The 21716-nt window shown below is 36.5% G+C and overlaps 2 protein-coding genes across 4 annotated transcripts in view; one reads left to right on the top strand and one right to left on the bottom strand.

The window, feature by feature from the left end:
• The window catches only part of FAAH2 (fatty acid amide hydrolase 2), a 104288-nt gene that overhangs the window by 1771 nt on the left and 80801 nt on the right, over nt 1-21716 (top strand). For all 3 annotated transcript variants that reach the window (XM_045538095.1, XM_045538094.1, XM_045538096.1), the window contains exons 2-3: nt 2028-2110; nt 18059-18195. In XM_045538095.1, the coding sequence (XP_045394051.1) occupies nt 2028-2110; nt 18059-18195 (220 nt within the window). The remainder of the gene's footprint in view (nt 1-2027; nt 2111-18058; nt 18196-21716) is intronic.
• Nucleotides 10878-12068, bottom strand: LOC123628393 (high mobility group protein B1-like). The gene has a single exon (XM_045538097.1). The coding sequence runs from the start codon at nt 11967-11969 to the stop codon at nt 11331-11333; it is 639 nt and encodes a 212-aa protein (XP_045394053.1). The 5' UTR covers nt 11970-12068; the 3' UTR covers nt 10878-11330.

Here is a 21716-nt window from a genome sequence, read left to right as displayed (position 1 = left end):
GTTTTTTGTAATGATAGCCATTTTTAATATGTTCATGCTTGCCCATGAGAAGAGATTATCTAGATATAGTTTATTTAGATATATGGAAATGTTCTTAAGGGGAGAAATAGAGAGAGTACAAAGTCTTATTTGTCCTAGTTCTTTCTTAGTCTCTTCCTTCCTTACATGTAGAAATATTCTTACTGGAAAACAACTTTTCTGAAGCACCTACTGTGCGCCACTTGATAAGGCAAAGGTTTACTTAGATTTTTGTAACTTGAAACCTCATAACAACATTTTGAGGTCAGTGTTATTATCATCATTTAAAGAAGAGGAAAGTAAAGTTTAGAGCTCTCTAGTAGCTTGTCCAATGCCACATAGCTAGGAAGTGGTTAAGCCAGGTTAATCTAATTTGATTTTTATTGGCTCTTCATGAAGGAGCAATGCTTCTTGATAACTGAACCTCTGATTGAACAGTCCATTCTCTGTGAGTCAAGGTCTACTGTCTTTATGCTTGCCTTTGTATTCCTATATGATTACTCTTTTTATTCAGAATTCTGGGTCCCACTATTTCATCTGAACCTCTACAGCCTCAGTTCATCTCCAAGATTGGGCCTTACAGAAGGACATCAATTTATCATGGTCACTGCCATCCATAGGCTGGTCATTGTCTTTGTCCATTTGGAAGTTGATTTTGTTGGTGATTCCAAAGTTGATGAAGTTTTACAGTCATAAGTCCCACATACAAATCACCTAATGACATATATATGAGGATATACTCATATGTTGTTTGTAAAAGTAAATGCTTGTAAAGGCAAGTCAGGGTTCTCATTAAATATGATACAGTATGTCTATATATTGGATAATATTCAGCAAATTAAAAAATGAAGTAGCTCTTTATGTACAAGATATAAAATGATCTCCAAGTACCACCTCCTCCTTTCTTGTTGTTTGTATTCACCTAGCATATCTTTGTCTAAACTTTTGTTTGAAATTTTTCATTGTCTCTTTGTTTTAGGTGAATTTCTTATAAACAATGTATAGCTGAACTTTGCTTAAAAAAAACAAATTTAATGTCTTTGCTCTCAGAAGAATTCAGTCCTTCACACTTATTATGGTGTAATTGGTTTAATTTTTTCTATTTGATATAATGTTTATAATTTACCATACTGCTTTCTTTCCCTTTTCTTACATTTTCTGTCTTGATCTAATTTCTCTTCATTTACTTTTCCTTACTCTTTATTTGGGGGTTCTAATTTGCTTTGTAATTTTGCAGTGCTTATTGTCACATGTCTAATAATTATCATTAAAACTATAATTGTATATAATAATTATATAATCTTATAGCACTCCCTCCAGGATATTTTACTTTTCTTATCCCTTCTCACATGCTTAACATAAGACCCTTGGTATATGGTTCCCAAATTTAGTGAATAATACAATACACCTAGTTAAATTTGAATTCCAAATAAACAACATATAGTTTTTAGTATAATTATTCCCATGCAACAATCAGGACATATTTATGCCAAAAATTATTCTCTATGCATATGAAATTCAAATTTAACTTGGTGTCCTGTATTTTATTTGAAAACCTTACCTTTATTTGCTTTCATGTCTCTACTCCCCAACTCTTGGGTTTTACAGAGATGATGTATAATGTTAAGTTTCAGTATATTACTATAAAATGGTATCTATTGCTTTACTGGTTATTTACTAGAACAAAATATTTCCTAGTTAAGTATATATTCATAGTATCTCTGAACTCCAATTTCTGTTTACTTAGAGGGAGGTTATGCCTTTCATCCCTATTCATTGTTTGAAACCTTCTTGTACTAGTACATTCCTGACTTCTTAGCTTCAAAGTAGACATCTTTTAGCTTCTCAGCTTCATATATTGCTGCACAGGGGACTGTACTGGATAATTCACTAAATGTGTCTCTAATAAAAATGATTAATGCACATAGGAGGTTTTCAGTAAATACTTCTTGAATGGATTGATTGTTCAATGAATAAACACCTAGTAACTAAAATATTATATTTTGCAGGTAAAATGTATAGATGTTGTTCAGGCTTATATTAAAAGAATCAAGGATGTGAACCCAATGATTAATGGAATTGTTAAGTACAGGTGAGTAGTTTCACTTTCTCAAAGAGTCATTCCTGATGGGTTTTGTTCTACTTCTGTGGCCACACCACCTTAGTGAATTGGCTAGACTCTTCCTTCTCTGTCTCCTTCCTTTGTACTCTCTGGGACCTTCCCTGACTTCTAATTTCAGCATTTTCTGCCCTTTCTTGAGCATTTATGTTTATGTGTCTGCCACCCTCCTCCCATTGACTGTATGATCCTTGATGGCAAGAACTAAATTTTATTGGTTTTTGCATATCTAACGTTCAGAACAAGGCCTGGAACTTGGTGGGCATCATTAAATACTTATTGAATTATTTAATATTTGGTGGTGACTCTTTTTACACACACACTCTCCAATTTGACATTAGCATAGTATATCATTTTTTATATAGGTATCATATATGTGACTTTTACATCTCAGATGCTAAGTAAATCCTTCTAGGCAGCTGTGAAATATTAGAGGGCCAAAAACTTGGATTAGTATTTCTGTGTCATCCTGTCCAAGGACTAGCACAGTTCTTAGCACACCATGACATAGGGTGGCACTTTGCAGATCTCAGTCATTCCTATGCTACCTTTAACATTTTTGTCTTGTTTGTACATCAACTCTGTTAATTAATTTATGTATTAAAATCAAATCACTTATGTTAACTTAAATAAATCATTTTTAAATCACTACAAAAATTGAAAACTAACATCAACAGTTATTTTTAATGTCAATAAAATGAAAAATACCCATAGAATGAAAAATACCCAATATTATGAAATTTTAAACATTTAAAACATTTTTATGAAATATAAGTACTACCTCAAATCCATTTTTATCATTCTACTTACTTTATATATGTTTTCTCATTTAATCATCTTAACAGCTTTTCCAAAAAACTACTATAATTACTGTGTTATAGATATGCAAAGTGTGACCCAGCAAAGTTAATTTATAGGTACAGGGTGACAGAGCCATGATTAAAGTATACAGACACATGATGCCAAAGCTTACCAAAGCAGAAGTACAGGGAGTGTTTATATTCCAGGGAGTTCTCCCTTGTCTCTATGGACCAACTTTTATCTGAAATGCAATTTAGGGGTACTTTTTTGGACAGAGTATATCTGTAAACATTTGAGAGAGATGGAAATTTTGTTATTTACAGTTTTTAGTTGTCTTTTTAAAAGGAGTGTGAATCTTAAGGAAGGGAGTCTTTTGTTACAGAGCTTGTTTCTGTGTGGGAGGATACAGATAAAGATCCGATAACAAATCAAATTGTCCTTGTTGAAAATAATGGGGTTGGGCTACCACTAGGTGACTGGAGAGGCTGCTTATAGGCAAATAGGGGAAGCAGAGCAGGGTCAGGTGATTGAAGATTTGGAGAAAGAGAAAGCACAGCTGCTTCTAGGACAACAACCTTAGGTAAAATACAAAGATGTTCAGAAATAATTTTATGAAGTTTATCTATGCTTTGTGTGACATCAGTGTTTTTTATACCTTCCTTAAAGGGCCCAAAATAGCCTTATTGCCCTAATAACAATGTACTTGAAATTTAAAATATTGTTATTAAAATAAAAATTTTGTGTAAAACCTGTAGTACATTGATTAAAGCTTACATCAATCACTCAGTATTAGCTCTTTTATTGTTATGGTTGTTGTTAAAACAGAAGCTCAATAAATGGAGCTGTTCTTATGATTATACACAGTTCTACTGTATTGTTATCCCCACTTACTTGGCACTGAAACTGACTCTCAGAGTAGTTCAGTGATTAAAATCCCATGGCTAGGAATTAGTAGAAGGAAATGTGGACTCTAATTCTCCTGGCCCATAGCTTTCTCTTTTTACTTTTGATTGACAGATGAGAAAATATTCACCACTTTATTAACTTCTTCTCAAACCTGTTCTTCCACCCAGGCACGCAAACAAGACACCGGAGTGTACCCCTATACTCCACCTTCTTAATTCCTTTCCCAAATCTATCTTTTAACTCTAATTAGTCAACAAGTTTAACTGGCTCTTCTTCCTTATTTCCCATCATACCAAACCTACTATGCTCGTTCATATCCTATCCTTCTAGCCATACAGGACTACTCCAATTCCCCTGATCCATTATGCTGTCTCTTATCGCCGTAACTTTGTGTATCCTGTTCCTTCTGCCTGGAACACCCTCCCTTTCCTCACCTCTTCTTTATTTGGCTAACTTAATTTTTTAGGACTCAACTCAGGTCTCAATTTCACTTTATGTAATAATCTCAGCCTGTGTGAAATGTCTACTTATGAGCTCTGAGAACACATTGTGCTTATATCACTCTTGTGTCATTCAGGGTCAAGAAACTGCACTATTTCAACAAAGAATTTTATATAGAGAATTGGTGAAATAGGTGGTTAAGGACTGAAAAAATAAAAATGTAACACTTAAGGAACACAGAGATGATGACTATAGAAACAGCTACCACCCCAAGGTCTCAGGGAACAAAGGGAAAAGATTGGAATTATCAGCACCTAGAAGCTCAGAGGAGGTAACTATAGAGCTGGGACCCAGAGGTTTGTGAAGAGGTGCTGCCTGGCTACTGCTGATACCTCAGAAGCTTAGAAAAGGGATCTCACAGGACTGTGGTTTAGAATTCTGAGGAAAATTGCCAGCTAACTGGTGCCAGTACTTCTGAGGGAGTGCAGTGAAACCAGTTCTAGAATGTGGGAAGAAGTAGGGAACTGGAACCAGCTACTGTTGCCTTGATGAAAGGCTGTTGTTGAAACAGTGTTGTCAGGAACGGCAAGCAAACTGAAAGAAATAAATCCCTTTACATCTTTCTTTTCCTTCTAATCTTTCTCTAGCACCTTATATTTGAAGGATCTAAGAGGGGCACTGACTAGCAAGGGGAAATTTAGTTTCTGAGGCACATCATAAAGTGGGATATCAAGTGTTTGGTTCGGGGCCTAGAGATGATAGTATAACAACCGGTTCAACATTGCATTGTCATTGTGGTCTTGACTTTCTCACCCACCAGACTGTGAACTCCTCCATAGTAGGGACCATATCTTATTCATCTTAGTGTTTTCAATTTCTAGCTCATTATCCGAAATGTAGTATTTTTTTAATAGATGATGAATTAATGCATCTATTCTTAGACTGTGTTCATTTTTGAGCCACAAATACTCTTATGCTCTGCAACCTGTTGGCTTTCCAAATCTTCTCACTGTTTCTCTTCCTTGCCTGGAAAAGTACAGATTTGCTACTACTTTTAGGCCTTGCTCCCTGGAGAACATCTATGGTCATACATTCCAGCCAATAGATAAGTTCTTTCTGATATTTGAACAACATGGAAAATGGTCAAGGCAAGCTTTCTGGCAGCCCTAGAGTCCAGAGATGGCAAGACATAAAAATACATACTTATAGAATCACACAGATCTGGGATAGAATTCTTCCTCTGTTAGTTATTGGGTGATCTTTGGCATGTTTCTGAACCTCTCTGAGTCTTTGTTTCATTCTTTCTAAAATGGGAAAATAATATGGACCCTCAAGGTTTATAGTTTTACAAAATTAAATGTTTGTAAAGTGTCTAGCATGTTCATTCATTTATCCGATAAATGGTTGTTGAATGCTTACTGTATGCCTGGCACTGTGCTAGATGTCAGAAAACACAAAGATGAACAAAACATAGTCCCTCATCTCTTTTAGCTCCCAGTCTAGTTGAAACATGCAAATAACCATTGTTTATGGCAAAGTGGAATTAAGGTTTCGATAGGGGAAGAAGAGAATTCTATGGGAACACAGAGAATGTGTACCTGTACCTATCTAAGACTCAAGAGGTGTTAGGGAAAATTTTCTGGAGAAAGTGATGTAAAAACAGAATTATTATACATTGTATATGTATATCAAAATATCACATGTACCCCTAAAATATGTATAATTATTATGTATCAATTAAAAAAATAACCTTTAAGAAACTAGAAACTACCCCCCCCCCAAAAAAAAGAACTAGGAGGAATGAATGAATAAGAATTAACCAGATGGTAGCACCATGCAATAGGGGAGCTGCATAGGTTTCCACCACAGCATGGGAGTAGAATCCTCCTTGGATCTTGCTCCCCTAAACCCAGCTCTGCTTAAATCACTGGATAAAGGCAGTATTTCAGGATATATAGATTTTTAAAAAGACATCTTAGACCTCAGTAAAGTCTTTCACTTGACTCACACTGGCCAGCCTGTGTATCATTCTGGTGTCACAGCTACACTTAGGCCCCATCCTCTATCTGTCTCCATAGAGGCAAGGGTAAGGATTCTTGACTGGGGTATCTTGTTTTAGCTTGGCTGAAATGATGGGGATTTCATTGGTGTCAGGGTTTAAGTACTGCCTTGTGGTGCTGAGCCCACATAGAATGTAAAGGTATCTAGTTCTCTTCATACCTATATCAACTTTCTCTTAGAGCTCTCTGCCTTTGCTGATTGTGTGTGGCTCAAGTTTGGACAATATTATTGAAGGGACTTTCACGACCTCAGGAAAGTGTACATAGGTAAGGCACTACCTTTGCCCCATCCTTGGGGAAGAATAGAACTTGGGAGCCTGACTGCTCTGCCCACTTGGTTGGGAAACTTGGAGGCTAGGCTAAGTGTCCCAGGAAACCTGTTTTGCTATCAACACATAGGCTGTCAGTAAATGGTGCCGATAATGCCAGTACTAGTAGGGGGTGTTGAAGAGTAGCTGTTGCAGTTCTTCTCATTGTTTTTCTGATACAGAGGCTTGTAGCCTACTTCCAAATTTCAAGTTGCCACTTCACTGAGCTTGGTGATTTGGGTGATTTGGCTGTGGCTTAAGCTGCTATAATTCTAATCCTTTGATTTTCCTGACAGGGATTTTGCTGACTGTCAGCAGAACCTGATGATATTAGTAATGATTATAGTAATAGCCACCATTTATTAAGAGGCCACTGTGTGCTAGGTACTATGTTTTATGCATTATCTCATTTAAATGACATTATGTAGATCCTATTGTTACCACCATTTTATAGTTGGGGAACTGAAGTTTAGGAAGCTGTCACTTGCAAGGTTATATAACCACCCTAGATCAGTTTGTCTAGAAAGCCTGGGATCTAACCATTGTCCTGCGCTGCCTTGTGGGTGGCCACATTCTGTGTGTTTCCAGGGGCCAGATTATAATATTGTCAGATTGATATCTTGCTGTGCCTAACTGACTATCACAGCTTTCTCATTTTTTAAAGGAAAATAGACATGTTTTATTATAATAAACTGAATATTTTATATGGGAAATTGTATCATAAACAAGGCATGTGATAAACTAGACGACAATCTATAAAATAAAAAGTTGAATTCCTAGCACACTCTTGACCAAAATTGAAGCCATGAGATCAAATATTTATTTATTTATTTATTTATTTATTATCTTTTTAAAATTTCAGAATATTATGGGGGTACAAATATTTTGGTTAGAAGTAATGCCTTTGCCTGGCCCAAGCCAGGGTGAGAGGTGTGCCCTTCCCCCATATGGTGCACTCCGTCTTCATTAGTTGTGAGTTTATCAACCCCCCTGGCCCCTTCCCAACTGGCTGGCACCCAGAGAATATTACTACCACATGAGCACCTTAGTGTTGATCAGTTATTACCAATTTGATGATGAGTACATGCAGTACTTGTTTTTCCATCCTTGTGATACCTCACTTCGAAGAATGGGCTTAATCTCTATCCAGGATAATATAAGAGGTGCTGGTGGACCACTGATTTTTGTACTTGAGTAGTATTCCATGGTATATATATACCACATTTTGTTAATCCACTCATGTATTGATGGGCACGTGGCTTGTTTACACATCATTGCAATTGTGAATTGTGCTGCCATAGATATTTGAGTGCAGTTGTCTTTATTATAAAATGTCTTTTTTTCCATTGGGTAGATGCCTAGTAGTGAGATTGCTGGATCAAATGGTATTTCTATTTTTAGCTCTTTGAGATATCTCCAAATTATATTCCACAGGGGTTGTACGAATTTGCAGTCCCACCATCAGTGTAAGAGTGCCCCAGTCTCTCCAAATCCATGCCAGCATTTGTTGTTTTGGGACTTTTTGATAAAGGCCATTCTCGCTGGAGTTAGGTGATATCTCATTGTGGTTTTGATTTGCATTTCCCTAATGATTAGAGATGTTGAGCATTTTTTAAATATGTTTACTGGCCATTCTGTCTTCCTCTGAAAAGTTTCTGTTCATGTCCTTTGCTGATTTTTTGTTGGGGTTGTTTGATTTTATTCTTGTTAATTTTCTTAAATTCTATATAGATTCTTGCTATCAGCCCTTTACTGGATATGTAGCATGTAAATATTTTCTCCCATACTGTAGGTTGTCTATACACTCTAATGATAGTTTCCTTGGCTGTGCAGAAGTTTTTAATTTAATCAGGTCCTATTTATTTATTTTTACTGCTGTTGTAATTGCTTTGGGGTTCTTCTTCATAAATTCTTTGCGTAGGCCAATGTCTACAAAAGTTTTCCCAACATTTTCTTCTAGAATTCTTAAGATTTCACACCTTAGGTTTAAATCTGTTATCAATCATGACTTCATTTTTGTTAGAGATGAGAGCTGGCGATCCAGTATCAGTCCTCTGCTTGTCTTTATCCAGTTTTCCCAGTACCATTTATTGAAGAGAGATTCTTTTCCCCAATGTATATTTTTGTCTGCTTTGTCAAAGATTAGATGACAATATGAGGATGGTTTTATATCTGGGTTTGCAGTCCTGTTCCAAGGGTCTATATCTCTGTTCTTGTGCCAGTACCATGCTGTTTTGGTGACCATAGATTTGTAGTAAAGCTTGAAGTCTGGTAGACTGATGGATCCCAATTGGTTCTTTTTGCTTAAGATTACTTTGGCTATACGAGATCTTCTCTGGTTTCATACGAAGTGTAGAATAATTTTTCTAGATCTGTAAAGAATATTGATGGCTTTTTGATAGGGATTGCATTAATTCTGTAGATCACTTTAGATAGTATGGACATTTTAACTATTTATTCTACCAATCCATGAGCATGGTAGGGTTTTCCATCTGTTTACATCTTCTACAATTTCTTTGCTCAGTGTTTCATAGTTCTCCCCATATAGGTCTCTCACATCCTTTGTTAAATATATTCCTAAATATTTAATTTTCTTTGATGCTATTGTGAAAGGTGTTACGTCTTTGATTTGATTTTTGGCTTGACTGTTATTGACGTATATAAATGCCACTGATTTGTCCACATTTATTTTGTATCCTGAGACTTTACTGAATTCATTTATCAATTGCAGGAGTCTCTTGGTTGAATCCTTGGGATTTTATAGATATAATATATAGTCAGCAAAGAGTGAGAGTTTGACCACTTCTGCCCCCATCTGGCCACCTTAATTCCCCTCATTTGTCTGATTGCTCTGGCAACGACTTCCAGCACTATGTTGAATAGAAGTGGAGATAGTGGGCAACTTTGTCTGGTTCCAGTTCTGAGTGGGAATGGTTTCAATTTTTCCCCATTCAGTATGATATTGGCTGTGGGTTTATCATATGTGGCCTTCATAATTTTAAGGTATTTCCCATCAATGCCTATTTTATGAGTTTTTTTCATAAAAGTGTGCTGGATTTTGTCAAATGCTATTTCTGCATTTATTGAGAGAATCATACAAACTTTGTTCTTGATTTTACTTATGTGGTGCATTGCATTTATAAATTTGTGTGTGTTGAACCAATCTTGCATTGCTGGGATAAAGCCCACCTGGTCATGATGAATTATACTTTTGTTGTGCTCTTGGATTCGGTTTGCTAAGATTTTGTTGAGGATTTTTGCATCTATATTTATGAGGGATATTGGTACGTAGTTTTCTTTTTTGTTGTGCCCTTTTCTGGCTTTGGTAAGAAGGTGATATTGGCTTCATAGAATGGGTTGGGGAAGATACCATCCTTCTCAATGTTTTGAAATAATTTCTGTAGTACAGGTATGAGTTCTTCTTTGTAGGTTTGGTAAAATTCATGTGTGAACCCATGTGGTCCAGCACTTTTTTCTGTTGGAAGATGTTTAATTGCTGCTTCAACTTCTGTGCTTATTATTGGTCTGTTCAGGAATTCTATTTCTTCCTGGTAGAGCCTAAAAACGTTGTGTGTTTGTAAGTATTTTTCCATTTCCTCCCCATTTTGCAGCTTTGGGGCATATAGATTTTTATAGTAGTCAAAGACAATGTTTTGTATTCTTGTGATGTCTGTAGTCTCCTTTCCTTTTTCATTTCTAATTGATTTTATTAGCATCCTTTCCTTTCTTGTTCTTGCCTATCTAGCAATTGGACTGTCATTTTGTTTATCTTTTCAAAAAAACAACTTTTTGTTTCATTAATCTTTTGTATAGTTCTTTTATTCTCAATTTCATTTAGTTCTACTCTGATCTCAGTTATTTCTTTTCTTCTGCTAGGTTTAGAATTAATTTTCTCTTCCTTTTCCAGTTCCTTAAGACTGTTTATTAGTTTGTTGATTTGTGTGGTTTCTGTCTTTGGATCTGAGCATTTAATGCTATCAGTTTTCCTCTCAGGAATGCTTTTACTGGGTTCCATAGATTTTTGATAACCTGTGTTCCTGTTATTATTTAATTTGAAGAATGTTTTGATTTCCATGTGGATATCCTCCTTGACCCAATAGTCTTTCAACAGTAGATTATTTAATTTCTGTGACTTTGTGAAGTGTTGAGTGTTTCTGTTGGAATTAATCTCTAATGTAATATCACTGTGGTCTGAGAAGACACATGGCATAATTTCTATTTTTTTTTTATAAAAAAAATTGTATTTACTTAGAAGCATTCAGAATGTCAACAAAACAGCTGCAACTTTTTTTTTGCAATTACAGAGTGGTATTCAGTTAACAGAACAACAATTATTTCGTATAAGCTGCATCAGAGACAACTGAAGATGAAAAAACTACCATCCCCATATATAACTAATTTGTGCTGTGCACCAAGAACCTGCTTTAAATTTCCATGCCAATTTACAACCCCCATACTGTACCAGGCAAGGTTAGTGGCTATTGAAAATACCACCAGGACAGGGCTAGCTAAAGACACATTTGGTAGTGTGTTAACTATACAAAAAAAGACACTGTACAGTTTAAAAACAAATCTTACACAGCCTTACATTTCAGTTTTTTTCTTTAAAAGGAGTGAATTGTGTACAGGGGGGTTAAATGCTTTATAGACAAGAAAAAAAACTGCACTAGAACCAACTTATTCATCATCATCTTCTTCTTCATCTTCTTCATCTTCCTCCTCCTCTTCATCCTCTTCATCTTCTTCATCTTCCTCCTCTTCCTTCTTTTTCTTGCTTTTTTCAGCCTTGACAACTCCCTTTTTTGCTGCATCAGACTTTCCTTTAGCTTTGTATGCAGCAATATCCTTTTCATACTTTTCCTTCAGCTTTGCAGCCTTCTTTTCATAAGGCTGCTTGTTATCTGCAGCAGTGTTATTCCACATCTCTCCCAGTTTCTTTGCAGCATCACCAATGGATAGGCCAGGATGTTCTTCTTTGATTTTAGGGCGATACTCAGAACAAAACAAGAAAAAGGCCGAAGGAGGCCTCTTGGATGCATTGGGATCCTTGAACTTCTTTTTTGTTTCCCCTTTAGGAGGGATATAGGTTTTCATTTCTCTTTCATAACGGGCCTTGTCCGCCTTTGCTGTATCTTCAAACTTTCCTTTCTCTTTAGCAGACATGGTCTTCCACCTCTCTGAGCACTTCTTAGAAAATTCTGAGAAGTTGACTGAAGCATCTGAGTGCTTCTTCTTGTGTTCCTCCCGGCAAGTTTGCACAAAGAATGTGTCTGATGACATTTTGCCTCTCGGCTTCTTAGGATCTCCTTTGCCCATGTTTAGTTATTTTTCCTCAGCGAGGCACAGAGTCGCCCAGTGCCCGTCCGGCTCTCACTTGCCCCGGCGCTGTCTCTATGGAGCTCAATGTACTGCAGTGGCTGTCAATTTCTATTTTTTTAAATTTGTTGAGGTATGATTTGTGGCCTAGGATGTGATCAATTTTGGAGAAAGTTCCATGAGCTGATGAGAAAAATGTATATTTGGTTTTGTTTGGGTGGAATGTTCTGTAAATGTCTGTTATCCCCATTTATTCTAGAGCTCTGTTCAAGTCCATTGTTTCTTTGCTTATTTTCTGCTTTGGAGGATCTGTCCATTTCAGTCAATGGGGTGTTCAAGTCCTCAGCTACTATGGCATTATTGTTTATCATGCTATTAAATGAAGCTGGGTTTGCTTTCTGTATCTGGATGCTCCTGTGTTGGGTGCATAAATGTTATGAATTGTTAAGTCTTCATGTTGGATTTTTCCTTTCACCAGTATTTAGTGACCATCTTTGTCTTTCTTTACTTTTGCTTCTTTAAAGTTTATGTTATCTGATATAAGAATAGCTACCCCCTGCTTTCTGTTGGCTTCCATTTGCCTGGAAGTTTGTTTTCAAACCCTTGACCTTGAGTCTGAAAGCATCTTTTTAGGCTAGATGCATTTCTTGGAGACAACAGATACTTGGCTTGTGATTTTTTATCCATTCAGCCCATTATGTGTCTTTATTTGACAATTCAAGTAATTCACCTTTATTAATATAATTGATATTTGGGGTAGATTTCTGTTCGTATGGTTGTATAAATTCTTATTGTTTTGCTTTACCTCTCAAGCCATTGTAGACTACAGGTTCTGCATTTTAACTCTTGAATGATTTTACTTTGGTGGGTGTCTATTGTGCTGTTCAATGCATAATGCAGATCTGAGTACTTCCTGCAGGGTATGTCTGGTCTCTGCAAATTCCGTCCGTGATTGCTTGTCTGGGAAGGTCTTTATTTCTTCCTCATAGATGAAGCTTAGTTTTGCTAGGTAAAAAATTCTAGGTTGGCCATTATTCTGTTTTAGAAGATTGAGGATGAGTCCTCTGTTCCTTCTGGCTTGTAAGGTTTCAGTTGAGAAGTCTGCAGTGAGTCTGATAGGTTTTCCTTTGTAGGTTATCTGTTGTTTTCATCTTACTGCTTGAAGAATTGCCTCTTTTCTGTGTACTTCTCCCAGGCTAATAATTATGTGATGTGGTGATTGCATTTTCACATTGAGTCTCCCAGGAGTTCTGTGTGCTTCTTGTACCTGGATATCTAGATTTCTGGCCAGGCCAGGCAGATTTTCTTCCAGTATTCCAATGAAAAAATTTTCCAACCCATGTGTATTTTCTTCTTCTCTCTCCGGATTCCTATAATTCTTATATTTGGTTTCTTTACATAATCCTACATTTCTTGTATGTTTTGTTCTTGTCTCTTGCTTCTGTGTTCTTTTTCTTCATCTGATTTGTTTAGCACATAGGCATTATCTTTTCAAGCTCTGAAATTCTTTCCTGTGCATGATCCATTCTATTATTAAGGCTTTCCACTGTGTTTTGTATTTCCTTGAATGCCTCTTTTAGTTCCAGTATTTCTGTTTGGTTCTTTCATAATATTTTAATTTCTTTAGAGATTTTTTTCATTCATTTCCTGTATTGTTATGCCTTCTTTGTGTTGGATTTTATTTTCTCTTCAATTCCATTGAGTTTTCTTACAATCCACCTTCAGAATTCTTCCTCCATTATTTTAATCATTTCATTTAAATTGATATCTGTTGTTGAGGGTCTAATCTCTGGGCTGGCAATCCCACAGATGGTGGTCATCCACCCCTGGAGAACTAGTGTTGGGGGACAGTACTCAATATTCATCTGGTGACAGTGGCCCAGCTAGCCAAACAAGTAGGTCATGGACTATTTTTCAGCACCAAAGTCCCATGGATTCATGCCAGCCACATGAAAAAAGTGGCTCTCCTCGCTTTTCCCCACCTGCCAGGGTGGAGCCTGTCATGCCCACGTGAAAGTCCCTGGGCTGGGGGAGGGGTGCTGCCCAAAACAGTAGTGGCTAGTGATGGGGGCGACCACTTAGGATTTGGCAGAGGCTCCTTTAGTGGACTGAATCAACAGGCCGCCAGCTGTCCCCTCTGCATCACAGTCCCGCAGTCTCACATCTGCCTAGCAGATGGTCCTGCTCTTTCTGTCCCTCCCTGAGCCAGCCCAATCATCAGCGGTTTCTGGGGGTAGAGCCCCATTTTCAGTATTCACTTCTTTTTCTTTTTCTGGTTCTGCTGACCACCAGAGGCTAGGTGCCTATCTCCAAACTCTCTCACATAGTCACGAGAAATAACCACTCAAACCAGTCCCTCCCCTGCCCAGTATTGTCACAGCATAGAGCACCGGGGAGTTCAAAATGTTTTTTGCTATTGTCTCCTCTCCACAGAGTCTGTCGTCCCATGCCATGACTTTGCACCAACTTCAAGTGTGTACCTGTCTGAGTGGGTGTGGAGGTCAGTGGAGGAGCTTGGCATTCTCCTGTGGGTCAGATCACATTGCACTGGCTGGCCAGTTGGGCACGGCCATCCTGTGCTCTATTCCCTTCTGTATATATTGCACTCTCCAGTCTTTGCAATTGTATCTCCCATTCACCTTTCCCCTCTCCTGTGCTGCATGTCCTACACTGTTTCTCTGAAGATTCACAGCACTGTTCTTGGGTGGGGAGAGATCCACGTGTGTGTAGCTGTCTGTGTTCTTCACCTCCTTCTCTGGGAGCAGAGAGCTAGGAGGTCACCACTAATGTTCCATTTTTTTCTACCTCCTGACATTTTTAGACATAATCCTACAGGGCCTTCTGCCTTGGATGAGGCTCACATCCAGAGTAGCTGTCATTAAGTAGTAGTCTTAAGCATATGGGCATTTTACTGAGGTTAACAAGTTTTTGCCTGTTGGAAATATTGGCTCCCAACTCCCTTTGAATTGGTAACTGAAAGCTTTTTCTTTCCAGAGGGTGAGTATCCTCAACTCCACATCCTTCTGACCTCCTTTATGTCCAACGTGTGAGGGATGAGATATAGGCAGAGCAAAAAGTGCCCTTTTCCTCAAGTAGACAGTGTGCACGTACCTGCAGGGCCCCTGGAATGTGTAATACCTAGAGTATTGGCCTTTGTGCTACAAATGGTAATAACTGTACCTAGCTATAGACATGCAGAAACATATATAATTTCTAAATGGCTGTGCTTATTAAGATTCTTTTGATTGTAATAGAATCTGACTTTGACTAACTTATGGGAAAAATAATGTGGTTTGACCAGTAACTGGAAAGATCTAGCAATTTTTACAGAATATAGGAGACATTTGAACAACTAGATCCTGGGAAGGTCAGGAAGGAACTGAGGCAGCTCTGGATTCTCAAAAATAGGTTTGTAAGCCTTCATTTTAGACCCCTGACATTGACATATCTTAGTTCTAACCAACTCCAGTTTCTAGTTCTTTTAGTTGAACTTCTAGAGAAAGAGGTAATTTTATTTTTCTCACTTGTTTCAGGCATCCAATACAATGAAACTAGCAGCATCTTATAGTATAGACATGACAGCAGAGTTCCCACCCCTGTTGGTGGGCTAGTAGTTCTCAGAAAACAAAGGATAGACAAATGTCTCAATAGGTTTTCACTGAAATGGGCTATATTTTCTCATTCCTGCATCTTTCTATTCTCTCTGCATGGTTTTTTCTTTCCCTTTAATAAGAAGCATTCGTAATATCAGTAATAGTTAACACTTTAATTCTTACAATGTTCCAGGTACTGTTGTATCACTTTACAAATACATTAACTAATTCAATCATATCAACAATCCTGTGAGGCAAACATTATTAGTTCCATTATACATATAAGGAAACTGAAATACAAAAAGACTAGGGAACTTGTCAAAGGAGACACAGTAAATAGTGGAGCTGGAATACAGATCTGTGTATTCTTTCTCTAGGTCAATGCTGTTCAATGGAAATAAAATGTGAGACACATATGTAATTTTAAATATTCTATCAGCCACATTTAAAAAAATGAAAAACAGGTAAAATTAATTTAAATAATATATATTATTTAACTAAATATATCAAAAATATATTGTCAACAGATTGCACAAGCCATATTTCAAGTGTTCAGTAGCCACATGTAGCTTATGTCTACCACATTGGGCAGATCAGATCTAGAGTCTATGTTCTTAGGCTTCAGAACCAGATAAACCTTGGTATGAAATCCTGATTCTACCATTTACCAGCTATGTAATTTTGGCAAGATTCTTAAGGTCTTGGAGCTTTATTTGTCCTCATGTGTAAACTGTGGGCAATAAATGGTACCTACGCCACATGATTGTCAGGATTGAGTGACTGTACAATATTTAGAGCAGTATTTGGTTCGTATCAATGATTGTCATCATCATCATCATTTATTATCCTGGTGCACTCTGTGACTCATGTCTCCTCCATTTCTGGCATATTGTCATATAAACATGCCAATGATAAATCCTGCTTCCTAGAGTCTCCTACCAGCACTTTGTATCCATTTTCTTTTCTTTTCTTTTCTTTTCTTTTCTTTTCTTTTCTTTTCTTTTTTTTTCTTTTCTTTTCTTTTCTTTTCTTTCTTTTTTTGAGACAGAGTCTCACTCTGTTGCCTGGGCTAGAGTGCCATGGTGTCAGCATCACTCGCAGCAACCTCAAACTTCTGGCCTCAAGCGATCCTATTGCCTCAGCGTCCTGAGTAGCTAGGACTACAGGCATGCGCCACCATGCCTGGCTAATTTTTTCTATATATTTTTAGTTGTCCAGCTAATTTCTTTCTATTTTTTTTAGTAGAGACGGGGTCTTGCTCTTGCTCAGGCTGGTCTCGAACTCCTGAGCTCAAACGATCCACCCACCTTGGCCTCCCAGAGTGTTAAGATTACAGGCGTGTATCCATTTTCTTAATGCATCCTGAAAAAACCTTGCTAGGTAGATATTATTATCACCAATTTACAATTGAAGCAACTGAAAGCTAGTGAGATAAAAGAACTTGCTTTTATCACAAAACTAAGAAATAAGGGCTTTCTCCAGAATGTTTGTTCACCTTGAAGGCATAGACTTTATCATATTCATTTTTGTTTGAATACTTTGAGTATTTGTTAAAGTAATCAATACACGTTATTACTATTTCCAGTGAGCCTGAAGATTTTTTCCTAAAGTTATTTTAAGTCACGTGACAGGTTATTTGGAGGATTTTTAATTTGTCTTTTGAAGATTTAGTATTTGAGATACTGAGAAATTACACTGGAATTGCATACTTTAGTCATTGTGTTACAACATACATTCAAATTGTTCTTTTGGGCATATTGATTTCATTGTATTTCTTTCTGAGAATCGCTATAATATGTGTTTATTATAGAACATTTGCAAAAATAAAAATAATTTACCCATAATCTTAGTACCAAAAGAGTGGTTATAAGTGCATGCACATTTTTCATATGGTTGAGACTATGCTAGGAATTTAATTCTGTAGCCTTCTCTTTTTGCTTAAATTGAATCATAGTACTTCATAGTAAAACTTTTAGGCAATATCACTTTTATTGGCCTTACAGTTTTCCATAGTAGACAGGGTACTTTCTTATTTTATCTAATATAAATAATGATGCACTGACCAGCTTTCTGTGTGGATCTTTGTTTTTTTAATTATTATTATTATTTTTTTTTTATTTCAGCATATTATGGGTGTACAAACGTTTAAGTTACATATATTGCCTTTGCCCCACCTGAGTCAGAGCTTCAAGTGTGTCCATCCTCCAGACGGTGCGCACTACACCCACTAGGTGTGAATATACCCATTCCCTCCTCCCTCCTCCCATCTTCCTGACACCCGATGAATGTTCCTACTGTATGTGCACTTAATGTGTTGTATTATTGCTCATATGATGGACTCCTAAAAGGAGAATTACTGGTTCAAATGACCAGCTTTATAAAACACTTCAAAAGTACACTAATTTTACTATGTTGATCAATGTTCTTTATTTTAATAAAGTTATTTAGGTGGCTTCTTTATGTAGTTTAGGTTTGCACTGTTTCATTTCTTCCTAGGTTTGAGGCAGCTAAGAAGGAGGCTCATGCTGTAGATCAAAGGCTTGCAGAGAAGCAAGAAGATGAAGCCACTCTGGAAAAGAAATGGCCCTTTCTTGGAGTTCCTTTGACAGTCAAGGAATCTTTCCAGCTACAGGGTACAATTTTTTTTTTTGTATTTCTTTAGCTACATGAATTTAACTCACAGTGACATACATTTTCAAAACTTATAAACTCAAAATGATATTATCAAAGTGGAATATTAATCAAAGCTTCCTATTCAATTTGAAATGAGGGAAAATATTTAGCAATTTCCACTGAGAAGAGAAAAGATAATGGTCATCCTCTGTTAGGGTTGTATGGCTTGTGGAGGCACTATGCTCAGTACCCATTGATCCTCCCAGCGAACTTAGAAGAACAGTATCGTTAATCTATTTTTTCAGTAAATAGTTTGCCTAAAATCAAGTTGGGATTCTGATAAAGGCCTCTGCTTTCTCCGTAATGCACTTTTTGTGTTATGACTTCCTGCTAGCCTCAAAAGTAAATGAAAATCCCAAATGTTTTGAATTTAAACAACACAGTTTTAAATAACCCATGAGTCAAAGAAATAAATCACAAGAAAACTTTTAAAATGAAAAAAGAGCACTCTAAAACTTATGGGATGCAGCTAAAGTGGTATTTATAGGGAAATTTATAACTTTGTATATTTGGAAAGAAGAAAGATTTCAAGTCAATAACTTAAGCTTCCACCTTGGGAAACTAAAAAAAAAAAAAAAAAGAACAAACTAAACCCAAAGCAAGTAGACCATCAATACATGAGTGGATTAATAAAATGTGGTATATGTATACCATGGAGTACTACTCAGCTATAAGAAACAATGGTGATATAGCACCTCTTATATTTTCCTGGATAGAGCTGAAACCCATTCTACTAAGTGAAATATCCCAAGAATGGAAAAATAAGCACCACATGTACTCACCATCAGATTGGTTTCATTGATCATCACCTAAGAGCACATTTAGGAATAACATCAATCAGGTGTCAGGCAGATGTGGGGGGAGGGGATAGGTGTATACATACATAATGAGTGCGAAGCGCACCATCTAGGCAATGGACATGCTTGAAGCTCTGATTTGGGGTGGGGAGCAAGGGCTATATATGTAACCTAAACTTTTGTATCCCCATAATATGCTGAAAAAAAACCAATAGAAATTAATGAGCTAGAAAACACTAAAACAATAGGTAAAATCAATGAAGCCTAAAATTGGTTCTTTGAAAAGATTAACAGAACTGACAAACATTTAGGTAGGTGACCAAGAAAAAAAGAGATAAAACCAGACAGGAAGGAGGTGACATGAATACAGTTTCTAAACATATTTAAAATATTATAATATTATGAAAAACCTCTTTCCAATAAATTAGCCAACTTAAATGAAATAGAAAGATTCCTAGAAAGATAACAAATGAGCAAAACTGACTCAAAGAAAAAGGGAAAATATGATTAGATCTATAGCAAGAAAAGAGATTGGCTTAGTACTTTATAATCATCCCAAATAGAAAAATTTATGTCCAGATGACATAATTAGTGAATTCTATCAAATATTTAATGAGGAAATAATACCTAAATCCTTAAAAATCTCTTCTGGAAAATGGAGAAGGAGGAAACAATTCCCAACTCATTTTTTGAGGCTGGTATTACCCTAATACCAAAGCTAGAAAAAGGCATCACAATTAAAGAAAACTACAGACCAATATCTCTCATGAATGTAAGTGCAAAAATCAACAAAATGGTAACAAAATGAAGCTAGCAATATCTAAAAAGGATTATATATAATGACCAACTGAAATTTATCCAAGGAATGCAAGGTTAGTTTAGTAGCAGTGAAACTTACTGGAATTGACAAGTTCAGCAAGGTCACAAGGCAAATGCACATTAAAGCTGATTTTTTAAAAAGTAAAGTAAATAAAGAAGTTGGCTTATTATTCTAAACCTGTAACCCTTACTTCTCTGGTAATTGAGAGGGAGCACAGTAGAAATACACAGACTGGAGTCACATGAACCTGTAATTTAATCTTAGCTCTTCCTTTTCTTAGTTGCATGACTTTGAATCATTTTTTCAATTTTAAACTTTTTATATAGAAATAATTTCAAATGTATACAAAAATTGCAAGAATAGCACAAAAAATCTAGTATATCCCTTATCTATATTTACCAGTTGTTAACATTTTGCCTCGTTTGCTTAATTTCTCTCTCTCTGTCTCCCTCTCTCTCTCTTTACCTCTCCCTCATCCTCCCTCTCTTCCTCTTTCCTCCCCTTCTTCCTTTCCCTTACCCCCATTTTGCAGTCTCTCTCTTTCCCTTCCTTCCTCTTTCCTTTTTCTCCCTCTCTGTTTTCTGAAATATTTGATGATAGATTGCACATATCATGTGTCTTTGCCTCAAAATACTTGTGTGTTTCTAAAGAACATAGGGGACACTCTTAAATAACCACAATATAGTTGTTAAATTCAGGAAATTTATCATTGAAACAATACTATTTTTTTTGAGACAGTGTCTTGCTCTGTGGGCTACAGTGCCATCATCATAGCTCACTGCAACCTCAAATTCATGGGCCCATGCGATCCTCCTTCTCAGCCTCCTGAGTAGCTGGGACTATAGGCACACATTATCATGCTGGCTAATTCTTTAATTTTTTTGTAAAGACAGGGTCTCTCTATATTACTCAGGTTGGTCTGGAACTCCTGGCCTCAAACAATCCTCCTACCTGGGACTCTGAAAGTGCTAGGATTACAGGTGTTAGCCACTGCTCCTGGCCATGAAACAATATTGTTATCTAATTTATAATCAATATTCCAATTTCACTAATTGTTACTATATTGTCCTTCATATATTTCTTTCTCCTTGTCCATGATCCTATCCAGGATTATACATTGCATTTTGTTGCTAGATCTCTTTAGTATTCTTTAATTTGAAACACTTTTTCATTCTGTGTCTTTCATGTTATTGACATTTTTGAACAGTATTGGGTAGTTGTTTTGTAGAATGTTCCTAGTTGGGGTTTGTCTGGGTTTTCTTCATGATATATTAAGATTATGCTTTTTTTTCTTTTTACAGATAAGAAGAGTCATTCTTTTTTCATGTTTCATTTACATACAATAGAATTCATTATTTTTAAATTTTTTTATTTTAAATTATTATGGGACATAACAGTTGTATATCTTTATAGGTTACATGTGATGTTCTGATACAGGCATACAATGTGAATTAAGCAAATCATGGTAATTTGGGTACCCATCACCTCAGGCATTTAACATTTGTTTGTGTTAGGAACATTCCAATTTCATTCTTTTAATTATATACCCTAACTGATTATTGATTATGGTCACTTTGTTGTGCGATCAAATGTTGTTCATTCTAACTATCTGACTATATTTTTGTATCCTTTAACTACCCCAACTTTTTCACCCCGCCCCACTACCCTTCCCAGCCTCTGGTAACCATCATTCTACTCTCAGTCTCCATGAGATGAATTGTTTTTAATATTTAACTCCCACATATGAGTGAGAACTCGTGAGATTTGTTTTTCTGTGCTTGGCTTATTTCACTTCACGTAATGCTCTCCAGTCCCATCCATGTTTGTGCAACTGGCAGAATTTCATTCTTTCTTCTAGCTTTAT

This window comes from Lemur catta, chromosome X (assembly GCF_020740605.2).
Source record: "Lemur catta isolate mLemCat1 chromosome X, mLemCat1.pri, whole genome shotgun sequence".
Taxonomy (NCBI): domain Eukaryota; kingdom Metazoa; phylum Chordata; class Mammalia; order Primates; family Lemuridae; genus Lemur; species Lemur catta.
The sequence above is the reverse complement of the archived record's forward strand: the minus strand, read 5'-3'. Positions and strand labels throughout refer to the sequence as shown.

What these genes read in the sequence shown, in the direction of transcription:
- LOC123628393 (XM_045538097.1), bottom strand. Translation starts at nt 11,969, where the DNA reads ATGGGCAAAGGAGATCCTAAGAAGCCGAGAGGCAAAATGTCATCAGAC.